General features: G+C 34.3%; 1 protein-coding gene across 4 annotated transcripts in view; it reads left to right on the top strand.

The window, feature by feature from the left end:
- The window catches only part of OCIAD1 (OCIA domain containing 1), a 32559-nt gene extending 19509 nt beyond the window's left edge, over positions 1-13050 (top strand). For 2 of the 4 annotated variants that reach the window (XM_040625169.1, XM_008701463.2), the window contains 5 exons: positions 2290-2337; positions 3243-3378; positions 5529-5704; positions 9822-9974; positions 12522-13050. In XM_040625169.1, the coding sequence (XP_040481103.1) occupies positions 2290-2337; positions 3243-3378; positions 5529-5704; positions 9822-9974; positions 12522-12559 (551 nt within the window). In that variant the 3' untranslated portion in view covers positions 12560-13050. Of the gene's footprint in view, positions 1-2289; positions 2338-3242; positions 3379-5528; positions 6236-9821; positions 9975-12521 lie in introns of those variants that run through there. The other 2 variants (XR_005833462.1, XM_040625170.1) reach the window with 2 other exon arrangements.

Below are 13050 nucleotides of genomic sequence, written 5' to 3'. Positions count from 1 at the left end.
CGGTTTCATGGCTCCCCACTTCGTACCTCAATACTCAGCGCTGGAGATGTTCATTTGTAGAGATCCAGATGCATCTTCCTGCGTCTCAGGCTGGTTCCGTGGTTGTTTAGGCTGGTCTGGTACCTATCCAGCTCGACTCGGGGGACCGGCTGAAAACGGTGTCTCCTACTCCTCCGCCATCTTAACTCCTCCCTCTCAATTTATCATTTTTTTTATGATGAAGGCTTTTTGTGCTCTAAGATCTTTGTCTCTTAACAGGACATGAAGAATCTCTTATGCTTTTTTCTTTAAGCTTTATTTTTTCTTTCATACTTAAAGGCATTTGGAATTGTTTTTGAATACGGGCATATCTCATTTTATTGTGCTTCACTTTATTGCACTTCACAGATACTGTGGTTTTTACAAATCTATGGTATATGGCAACCCTGCTTTGAACAAGTCTCATTGGTGCCATTTTTTCAACAGAGTTTGTTCACTTCGTGTTCTGTGTCACCTTTTGGCAATTCTCACAGTAAATGTTCTCCTTATTATATTTGCAATGGTGATCTGTGATCAGTGATTACAACTCTAAAAGCTCAGGTGATTGTTAGTATTTCTTAGCAATAAAGTATTTAATTAATGTATGTGCATTGTTTTTATTTTTTGGACAGTGTTACTGCATGTTTAATACAGCATAACATAAACCTAACTTTTATATGCACTAGAAAACAGGAAAATGGATTTGACTTTCTTTATTGTAATTCTCCCTTTATCTTGGTGCTCTTGAACCGAACCTGCAATATTTCTGAGGTATGCCTGTATTGTATGAGGTAGGATAAAAGTACATTTTTCCTTTGCTCATTTTCCAAAGAAGGTGACCCAGCACCTCCATTTTCCTTTCCTTTGCTCATTTTCCATATGAAGGTGACCCAGCACCTATTTTGAAAGGACTGTCTTTGTTCACTGCATGCAGTGTTGCCTTTGTCATAAGTGACTATGTGGATGTGTTTCTCGACTCTCTTCTGGTTTTGATGGGTTTATCTATTCTTGTACTTAAAACAGTCTTAATTACTGTAGCTTTATTATAGATCTTGATATTTGTTGGTAGTCAGTTTTTCAGTTTTGTTGTTTTTCAATATTGCCTTGGTTCTCAGCTCTTTGTATTTCCACATGATTTTTAGAATAAGTTTTTCAACTTTCAGGAACACTTTCTTTGATTTTTAATTAGGATTACATTGAATTTATAGTTGAGTTTATGGAGAATTGTCATACTGACAATATTTAGTCTTTCCTTGTATGGACATGGATGTATTATTCCTCCATTTAGCTCTCATTTCTCTCCAGAAGTTTTGTAGTTTTCAGTGTACAAATCTTTCATATTTTTCATTAGATTACTCGTGGATCTTTGACGTTTTTTGGTGCTATAATAAATTGTATCTTTCAAAAATGTTTGGTTTGTTTCCTGTATGCAGAAATTCTGTTGTGTGTGTGTTTTTTTTTTATATTGACCTTGCATCTAGTGATCTTGCTAAATTCACCTATTCTTTTTTTTTTTTTTTAATAATGATTTTTTATTATATTATGTTAGTCACCATACAGTACATCCCCGGTTTTCGATGTAAGGCTCGATGATTCATTAGTTGTGAATTCACCTATTCTAATAGATTGTAGAGCCTTTTGGATTTTCTTCATATTTCTGTTGATGTTAAATTTACTGGTTCTCTCTTTTAAATAGCTGTAGTTTTAGACTTCTCTGAGGTAGTGGAAAGAGCTGATGTAGTCAGGTAGTACTTACAGATAGTCTGTACTGATTTTTCCTTTTATCTTTGCAGGTTGCCCAAAGCTGCTGAGAAATAGATATATCTTTATATTGCATTGCTAAACTTTTTTTTTTTTTAAGATTTTATTTATTTATTTGACAGAGAAACAGCCAGTGAGGGAGGGAACACAGGCAGGGGGAGTGGGAGAGAAAGAAGCAGGCTCCCAGCAGAGGAGCCCGATGTGGGGCTCAATCCCAGGACCCTGGGATCACGCCCTGAGCCGAAGGCAGACGCTTAACGACTGAGCCACCCAGGCGCCCCTAAACTTTTTATTACTTTTGTCTCACGTTAGAAGAGACTAGATTATGGCTCACAGAAATAGTTTTCTTGCATTTTTTACCATAATTTGTGTCATTTTCTTATATACTTTAAGCATAAACTTAGCATAAGCCTGTTTTATTTTAATAAAAGATAAAAGATCTTAATTATCTAAATATGTCTATCTCTAACAATTAATGTGACTCAGAAATATCTACTCTTTAATCTTTAGGAATCCTTTCAAGTCATCCCAAATATGGTTCCATCCCTAAACTTATATGTAAGTATGGACAACACTCGTTTTCTTAGCTTTCTTGCCTAAGTGAAATAATTTTTAACAAATGTTTTGTCTTGTCTAACTCATAACAGTTATTTGGTTATTTGTTTTGACCAGCTTGTTTAAACTTTTCATTAAATGGACTAGTCAACTACTTGGGCATTTTATTGTTAGCATTAAGAATTACAAGTTATTTGAAAGAGAATTTTTTTCTTTTATAATGTAATAAAGCTATTACTTCTAAATAATTTGTAAAGATATATAGTATTTTAAAATAAATTCTCTGGTTTCTGAGGAAAAAATTGTCTTGCTTTACAGAAGTAAAATGTCTTTTAAAATTAAATCTAATTTTTAAAAATCTCTTTACATTTTAAAATGTAAATAAGCATAATTTATCTACATATTACAGTGTGGTTTATAGGAAAGAAGCTAAATTCCTTTAAAAAAGAGCACCCAAGACTTTTTATGAATCTTTCCAGGTTAGCCTCTCTTATATATTGGAAATAAACACATAAGGCAACAGTAGCCACATTTAGGTACCACTTCATAATTCATTATTTTAAGGAATTTGTTGCACCTAATTTTAAAAACAGTCTTATGAAATTAGCTGGGCTAATTCCTTTACCACATATTTCCTGTCTATATTAATAATTAATAAAGTGAAATTTATGTATCATGGAGCAGTTTTATTTTGGATTATGTTATTTTGTGAAAGTGAATTGTATCTACAGAATCTTGCTGTGTACTCTGAATCTGATTTAATGTGGTACTTTTACCATTATTTCAGGAAATCTCAGTTTTCCTGTATCAAGACCTATTTAAGATTACATTTCTTAGAAAGTGTTCTTTTAGGATTTTTATTTAAATGGGTACTTTGACATCATTTTTTGTTTATTTTTACAAATAAGTTGCTTGTATCATGGGATACTTTGCTGGAAAACTTTCTTACGTGAAAACTTGCCAAGAGAAGTTCAAAAATCTTGAGAATTCCCCTCTTGGAGAAGCTTTACGCTCAGGACAGGCACAGCGATCTTCACTATCTGGGTAGGCCAAATTCTGATATTTATTGAAGGTTTTTAATTTTAGCTAAAAAAATTGTAACTGGATATTGCTATAATTCAGGGCATGAAACATTGTGTAGTCTGGAGGACTGTTGGAAACTTGCCGTTCTGCAGGAGGCTAAAACTATTTTGTTTTAAAATGTGGAGTAAAGGGGTGCCTGGGTGGCACAGCGGTTAAGCATCTGCCTTCGGCTCAGGGCGTGATCCCGGTGTTATGGGATCGAGCCTCACATCAGGCTCCTCTGCTATGAGTCTGCTTCTTCCTCTCCCACTCCCCCTGCTTGTGTTCCCTCTCTCGCTGGCTGTCTCTATCTCTGTTAATAAATAAATAAAATCTTTAAAAAAATAAAAAAAAATTAAAAATAAAAATAAAAAAATAGAAAGTGGAGTAAAATATGTTTACCTTTGTTTTCTTTTTATTTATTTGTATTTATTTATTTGAGTAAATTCTTCCCGCAAGTTAGGGCTTGAACTCAGGATCCCAAGATCAAGAGCTGCCATGTTCTATCAACTGAGCAAGCCAGGCACCCCTACCTATGTTTTATTTTTATTTATTTATTCATTTTTAAGACTTTATTTATTTGAGAGAGAGAGAGCACAAGCTGGGTTCGGGGAGAGGGAGAAGCAGGCTCCTGGCTGAGCAGGGAGCCCGACACAGGGCTTAATCCCAGGACCCCAGGATCATGACCTTAGTTGAAAGCAGATGCTTAACCGATTGAGCCCCCCCACCTTTGTTTTAAATATAGAGTTGCATCCTATTAGGACTGCTTATACCAGAATAAAGGATTTTAATTTGGCAAACACCTTTGATTACTATATTTTGGACTTTTCTTTTGAATTACCAAATTTTATCAGTCCCATATCTTAAATTTCAACTTTTTAATCCTTCTGTTGTTTAAATTAGGGAAATTATTTTAAGTATATTTTCCAAATTTTTGTTTTGCTTGTGTAAGTATAAATAAATGAATCTGTCCATCTGGATAGGTAGATAAGTAATAATGTAATTAAATAGATTTAATAGGTAAATTCTTATAAATGGTAAACCCCATGAAAGCTAGTATTACTTACATATCTGTTTAGCAAAATAGCATTTATGGCCTGTTGGCTGTGGAACTAACTTCCCAGTTAATGTGGGAACTGGACATATTTTCTGATTTGAGATACTTTTTTCTTTCCAAGGACTTTTTTTTTTTAAGATTTTTTAAAATTTATTTATTATTTTTATTTATTTATTTGAGAGAGAGTGAGTGTGTGTGCCAGTGAGCGGGGCTGGGAGCAGAGAGGGAGGGAGAGGGAGGGGGAAAGAATCTCAAGCATGGTGCTCAATTCCATGACCCTGACTGAGATCATGACCTGAGTCAAAACCAAGAGTCAGACGCTTACCCGACTGAGCCACCCAGGCACCCCTCCAAGGACTTTAAACACATTAAAATGATCTTTAAAGTGGGGTGCCTGGGTGACTCAGTTGGATAAGTAGCCGATTTTTTATTTCAGCTCACATCATGCTCTCAAGGTCATGAAATTGAGCCCTGTTTTGGGATCCATGTTCAGTGGAGAGTTGGCTTGAGATTCTCTTCCTTCCTCTGCCCCTCCTCCGACCCCTTGCCCACATTTTCTCTTGCTCTCAAGAAAATTAATAATCTTTTAAAAAAATGATCTCTGAGGGGCACCTGGGTGGCTCAGTCGTTAAGGGTCTGCCTTCGGCTCAGGGTGTGATCCCAGAGTCCTGGGATCGAGCCCCGCATCAGGCTCCCTGCTCCACTGGGAGCCTGCTTCTTCCTCTCCCACTCCCCCTGCTTGAGTTCCCTCTCTCGCTGGCTGTCTCTCTCTCTGTCAAATAAATAAATAAAATATTTTTTTTTTAAAATGATCTCTGAAAGCTTAGGAATTCGAAAACTGGATATACATTTCTCTTCTGTATTAAGAGTGGCCGTTTTTAAGTTGTATAAATGGGTCAAAACTTATTTTTAAGGTTTTTGTGGCAGAGAGAAAGACTTCATTTTACTGTTATAGATAACCGTGTAAAAATTACATAATTCCTTTAGAAAGTAAGATAACTAGTTTTCGTACCATAACACGTTTTTTTTAGGGTGTAGGCAATAATTTGCGTTTCTTATACAATATGATTTACAGGCACTATTCTCAGAAGTCAAAATACGACTCAGATTTGAGTGGTCATTCATCTTTTGTGACGTCTCCAGCAGCAGACAACATAGAAAAAGAGATGCTTCCTCATTATGAGCCAATTCCATTCAGTGCTTCTATGAATGAATCTACTCCCACTGGTATTACTGATCATATTGCCCAAGGTAGAAACTTCTCTTGAAATGAGTTTCAGCATTATATGGTCCAACGTATGTATAAACTTTATTTGATGACCTTTTCTGCTGGATATCACCTGTATGTTCCACCATCAGCCTAAACTCAGCATGTTTGTTCATCTGTTTCTTCATTCATTCAACATTTTTTGACTTCCAGTAGGTGTCAGGCACTCAGCTAGGTATGAAAGAGGTATAGATGAATAAGACCTGATTCTTGTCCTTGAGAAACGCTCTTAGACTGTTAGAAGATATAGAAATATAAGGAAAAATTAATAATATGTCCCATTAATCAAAAATACTAACAAAGTTTAGTGATTATTGCAAAGAAGTGGTAAATTGGGCCATGGGGAGGCTTCAAAGAGGTTACACTTGTTAGGCTGGTCTTAAAGGCTTTCAGCTTTTTTGTAATGTGAGAAAAATAATAATTACCTGCCTTACAGAACTCTTGTCAAGTGAGAAAATCCATGTGAAAATGCTTTGTGAAGTTTGTGTAAATACTAGCTTTGAAGATCGCAGAATGTAAGTGAAACAACATCAACTTTGGATTAAGGCCCGGATTTGAATGATTGACATTTGCTAGCTATGTGACTTTAGGCAAGTAACTTTGTGATCCCTTCAGTTTCTTGATCTCTTGAGTGGAGATGATGATACCTCTGTTAAAGAACTTTGGGAATGAGATGAAGTAGTCAGAGGTAATGCCTGTCAAGTCATAGGCTCTTAACAGTTGTTCATTTCCTCCTTTCATTTCTTTAGTCTAATTTGCAGTGAAAAGTGAAGAATTAGGAAGTACAGGTTTGCAGTTCCTTATCTAAAAATCCTAAAATCCAAAAAAACTTTGACAACCACAAAGGTTTATTTAAAAATTTTTTTTATTATTAATTTATTTATTTTTCTGACATGGGGCTTGACTGCATGGCTCCAAGATCAAGAGTTGCACGCTCTACCAACTGAGCCAGCCAGCCACCCCACAAAGCTTATTCTGTAATTAAACTAGTGATGAAATCTGACTTGACAATCATTTCAAGCCCTGACTTAAACTGACACAAGTCTATTTATAATCTTTATCTTAATATGACTTTTCCTGCATTTTGTTGTACAAATTTTAATGTTTGCTTATGCACTGCTGCTTCAGACCTCTGGATGGATGGATATTAAGTAATATATTACCGAGCTATATACTATGACATCTTTCTAAAATCTGAGAAACTGAATTTTGAAACATTTCTGACTACAAAGTTTTAGATAAGGGATTGTGGATAGAATATTCTTTGAAAAAGTTTGTTTTAATGCAAATACCATAAGCCAGTAACTATGAGGAACAAGAACATTTTTGTTGCTTGAGATGGGAGAGATTTGGATCTATGTGTAGGTTAAAGGGAGGGAAGGGAAACAGTGGGAAGGGAGTTGATTATAGGTCAAGTAATGTTGCAGAAGTTGTAGAAGGGCTTCTTAGGTAGGTTAGAACATAAAGTAGCCACTAAATATATGTGGCCATTTAAATTAATTAAAATTAAATCAAATTGAAAATTCAGTTCCTCAGTTGCTTTGTAGCATTTCAGTTGTTCAAAAGCCACATGTGCTTGTGCCTACTCTGTTGGAATGTGCAGATACAGAACATTTCTCATCATTACAGAAAATGATATTGGACAGCATTGCTTTAGAGCAAGTTGGGGTGGGGGCAGTGAGTATTAACATTTTGGAAAAGAAGAAACAGAGTAGAAGTTAAAGTAATTAAAGACATTCTTAAGTGGATGAAAGGTGTTGAGAGTCTTGACCCCCCCCCCCCATGTTTGGAAACAGAGACCTCCCAATTAGAGAGGGAAGGAGGTGAGCAGATTAGAGAGTGGTTAGTATTTATCTTCAAAGGCAGCTGTTCTTAGTTCTCACTGCATCTCTCATTTTCCTAGTCCCTCAAGTTCAGATCCATTCTACTTTCATTTTCCTAGTCCCTCAAGTTCAGATCCATTCTACTTGTTTTCTAGCCATCCATCACTTCTTCCCTTGTTATGATTTTCATTTTTCCTTCCATTTGCATTAGAAAATTCCATCCTATGTTGCACAATTCCTTTTCCAAATAAAAGCAGACAGACAAAAAAGCCCTTTGGTATCTGCCCACAGACAATAGCAAGGCCCATATTTTGATATATTTTATGTCCTCGAGAGCAGCCATCTATCCATCCAATGCTCTGCTTTCCCAATCCCTTCTCTAAATCAAGTTTGCCACTCTTTGACTACTTTCCATATGGGCCAGTTGTGGCCTCCTCTGCTTTTGCCCTAGCTGCTGTCCTCCCTTACCAGGACTCTTTTCCCCTTTTGTTAAAGTCCTGTTTGCGCTGTTTGGTTCTGCTTTCTTTTATTAGGAACTGAAAGAGTTATTAATCTTTCAAAGTAGAAAGCACTCTTTCATTGCTGTTAGACTTAGAGATAGTTTATTACAGTTAGATTGAAATCATTGCTGTTTTATATTTTATTCCTTCCAGCTCTTTCTAACCTTCCTAGAGCAGTAAATCATGCTCCCTACACAATGCAGAATATTTTCATTGGGCTTTGTAAGTGGAAAAAATTCTCCCTAATCTTCTGATTTATGTTTCCATTATTTGTCACAGAATTTTGAAACAAAGAAGTATTTTTTTTTTCAGTGAGAAAAAGTATTAGACCTGGAAGGAACTTTAGAGATAGATCATCTAGTCAGACGTCTGTATTTCACAACTGAGAAAACCAAGATTCAAAGTTTAGTGATTTGCCCAAGGACATTCACTGATTGTTGGCAAAGTGGGAATGAGAACTTAGGGTTCCTAACTAATAATCTAGTACACATTGTCTCCTTCAGAATTCTAAAAATATCATTTATGGTAAAGGGAAATGAGTTTAATAATTATTCATTAATAATGAAATGCGAGTACTTTTTAAACCCAATGTAAGATGATATTTTTCTTCGTATTCTTTTTTAGCAAAAATTTAGTTTTCAAGAATGGTATAATATTCAAACTAATATATAAAGCCTTTTGCTTTGTATCAGTGCAGTATACTTTGTAGCAAAATAAAAGGTTATGCTTGAAAACATTTAAAGCGTAGTTATGTTGATTTGAAGATTTTTCACTGGGACCTTACTGTAGAGTTCCAAAATACCACCTACAAAAACTGCTTTTTAAAAAATTATTTTAATTAATAATGATTATATTAATAAAATGATGTGCCTAATTTGTATGTAAGAACCTCTTTGAAAACTATTTCTGGAGTGATGTGTAAGACTTTTGGTTGACTGAATTTTATGTTAGCCTTAGTTCATTTCTTTTAAAATGTTTATATGACTTTTTTGCTGGTTATACATTTTGTAAACTATGTTTAATATTTGCTCCTGTCATCTAATAGTAAGAGTAATCACTTATTTTTACATCAATATTTAACTCTTTGATGGTATATATTGCTACCTTAACTTTCTTTGGAAGAGATAAAGAATAAATGCTGGTTCCCTGGCCAAAATTATTATTGCCACTTTTTTCTGCCTCAGTATTGCTCCATTAGACCTGAGTAAAAATGATGCATACAGTGATCGAAGGCTATGTTTTATACCTTTCAACAGTTATTTCCAAGCACTTTTGTTTAAGTATAAAGATGGCACATTATTTTTTTTAATAGTTACAGTTGTTCATGTATAGACTCTGGTTATAGGAACGTTCAGCTATGGAAATATTACTAAGTAAAATATATATGATGTCAAATTTTGTTCAGTTGCTACTAGTAGGATATATTTCTTTTTAATTAAATAAGCAGTGTGAATAATTTTCCAGTTTAAAACACTAGTATTTTAGTGAGTATAAATTACACTGGTATATATTATAATACCCATTTTTCTGGCAGTGGTTACTTTTTAATTTTTTTATGTTGATTTTAAATTTTAGAAATAAAAGCTTTAAAGTGTAAGAGAAAGTTTTCATTTTGTAATTATGTTGGGGAAAATCTAATACCTTTGGAATGGTGGTAGTGATTTGACTATTTTACTTTTTTCTGCTTTTATTGTAGGTAAGAAACATTTAGAAAATTTAGTTGCTTTGGATTTATTCAAATCCTTTTATCACCACTTATTAACTGTTTGTTGTTTTAGGACCTGATCCCAACCCTGAAGAAAGTCCTAAGAGAAAAAATATTACATATGAGGAATTAAGGAATAAGAACAGAGAGTCATATGAAGTAACTTTAACACATAAGACTGACCCCTCAGTCAGGCCTATGCAGGAAAGAATGCCAAAAAAAGAAGGTATGATAGTTTAGTCTGAATCACTTTACTCTTTAGGATCGGAAACTTCAACATTAGTTAAAAACATTAATTATACTAATACATGATTTAATTCCTCAAGCAATTAACCAAAATAACTTTTTTTTAAAAGAATAGTTCCGTCACAGTTATTAGTCTTTCCTTTTCTAAGGTGTTCCAAAGACCATTTTGTGTTAGAAAATAATGAATTCCAAATAGTGGTATGAATTAAGACAGTGAGACTAGTTAATACATTGTAGAAATTATAAATCCATTTGAATGTTTTCTCTTATCAAAAATCACCCTGGGACTTAATAAGTGTTTTTTAAATGATACATTGAAATCATAAAACCAAATCCAGTTGCCTGAGGTTGATAACGGGCTGTAATGCCACTTTAAGCAGAATGAGAGAATCATGACTGAGTAATGAAATTGATTTTCTTACATGCTTTATGAAATTGAAATAGAAGTTATATGCGTTATAAACCAGCTTTTAGGGCACTTCCCAAAGAGGAGTTTGACTTTTTTCAGTAGTACTTTTACTCTGTAATTAATGATAAATTTAAAAATCACAGCTTGTTTTCATTCCTTTTGGAACAGCTGTACATTATCCAAAGTCAATTTTCTGACACAGAAGTTTACCCCAATGGAAGAAGGCATTTTGAACAGGGGTTTGTACCTATTTCAGTGTACAATTTTATGATGTCTTTTTTGAAGAATTTTAGAGAGAGTCATTGTTTCAAGGTTTTCTGTTTATTACTTTAAAAAAAAAGAAGGAAGAAAGAGGTCCTTGGTACCTTCTTGAGAGTCTTATGCCACAAAGAATGCAAAAATACTTAGAAATTTTGAGTATTTTTTATTATGATTGTTCTTTTAGAACCAATTTTATTTCTAATTGTTAGTGGTTCCTTCATTTAGAATTCTGTTTTCATAACAGTTGTGGATAATGTCGCTGTCATATTATTAGTGTAAAAAAATCTGGCTTTAAAAAAGATTTGTAATAAAAAATACTTGTTAATGTTTATCATTAGAAGAAAACCTTTAGCATAAACATTTTGCATTCAGTGGCCATTATTTTGTAATATGTAAAGACTTACTGCTACTTTGTTACGCTAATTGAGGATTTAGACTGTAAGCTCCATGAGGGCAGGCAGTAGCATTTCTCTCATTTTTGTGATCTTTTCTATTACGTGTCTGCACAGCATAGTGTGCACTGATGGATCAGACCTGAGATGTTTTGGTTGGGCCTCAATAATAAAGCTTAACAAAAGGAAATAAGGTAGATCTTTGGCAATTGCTGGATTTTGACATTTGTGATTTTGACTGAACAATCTTGAAGTTCTGTTACATGACACAGTAATGTGAAATAATTTTTTTCTTTGTAAAAAGAAAGCTGATTTTTTGGTGTGTGCTGTATATAATTTAAAGAAAAAAACAGTTATGAAATAGTTTGGGTGATTTTGTAGAATGTTCTATTTTAGAATCTAGACAGAAAATTTGACATTAGTACAGTGTAAATTCACTTGGTCAGAAAGTGTCACTTAAAGTTTTCAGCTTCAGTTTGTATAGATTCTGTTTGTTGACATTTACCTAAATTAGAAATTAAGACTGAGAAATTTCAAAAACATAAGCATATTATCAATTAGCTATCAGGGCAATGATGGCAGCACACATCTTATAGCTTCTAGAAGACTGTCTTATAGTCATGAGGGAATGAAAGCTAGGGGAAAAGGCAAAAATAGGAGGGAAAAGGTATATAATATCTTAGTATAATAATGTAATAGTTCGACTTAAACAGACTCCCTGAAAGAATCTTGGGGGGGGAGGTGTCCCTAGTCCGTACTTTGATAACTGCTCCTTTACATTGTTACGAATACTCGAGTCTTCTGAAGAGTTGTAATCCACAGATGAGGACTATGTAGAAGAGAGGCTGAAAGTAAAAGGGTAGAGAAGACAAAGGAGCTTATTTCAAACTGTAATTCCATGTAAAATGCAGGAGCGCTGGAAACCATTTCCTTCTTGTATAGTATTACAGCTTATGGGAGAGAAGAATGAATTAACCACAACCTGAAGACTTGATCATTTCTGTTACAGTATTTTTTGTGGAAAACAAATTCAAATGTTTGTTATTTTTTATTTCCTGGTAATTTGTGTGTGTGCTATAATATGTACCACCCTTAGTATGGTAAAGTTGTAAAGGTGTCCACGCTTTGGACCTAAATAGACCTGTGTTCAGATTTTGGTTCTGTTTGCTTTATTAGACTTATACCTTGGGCAAGTTACTAATCTGTTTTCTCACTCTTCAAATGGGGATTGTGTTTACTTTATAAGGTGGTTATGAGGATCAAATATTGATGTAAAGTTCTTGATCGAGTCCATCATTATTTATGTCCAACCTTCAGTTCACAAAAGTCTAGCTAGCCCCTTTCTCTCATGTGCCTTTATTGAAAATGAGAGAGAAACGTAATTTTCATCATAGTAGCAAACTTAAAGTAGTATCTTTCACTTGTTAATATTTGGAATTATCAATTATTTGTGCTTTTTTCCTAGTCAAAGTAAACAAATATGGAGATACTTGGGATGAGTGAAAAATTGCATCATTGGACCTACTGCAGGCGTTCAATCTCCAGCTTCATCTGGGTGGTCACGAATATCTGCATGCTTTGAGCTCAGCAGCAGTCTTCATAAACATTTAAAACTAGAACCTGGGTTCTTGTGGTTTGGCCTATTAAAGTGATGTTTAAAAACACAGATTTTAATGTGAATGTTGTGTGAATATATTCGCCTTGAGGAACTATACAAATGATGGTATTATACTAGGATCACATCCGGTTTGTGAAATCGTTTTAAGTTACAGGGTAAGGATACTCTCTTATGAGACTATGAAGAGATTGTATACTCTAGGATCAGCATATATGAAAATAAATACCTGCATGTTGAATTGGGGTGGGTGGGGGGAGCAAAGCATAATTTTAAGTGTTAAGCTTTACATCCAAAAATTATTAAAAAGCCTTTCTCCGGTGTTTGTTGTATTCACTTATTAATGTTTATGGTAAATAAAACATGAAGGAACATGCAA

This window comes from Ursus maritimus, unplaced genomic scaffold (assembly GCF_017311325.1).
Source record: "Ursus maritimus isolate PB19 unplaced genomic scaffold, ASM1731132v1 scaffold_8, whole genome shotgun sequence".
NCBI lineage: Eukaryota > Metazoa > Chordata > Mammalia > Carnivora > Ursidae > Ursus > Ursus maritimus.
Note: the sequence above shows the minus strand (reverse complement) of the source record. Positions and strands in the feature narration are given on the sequence as shown.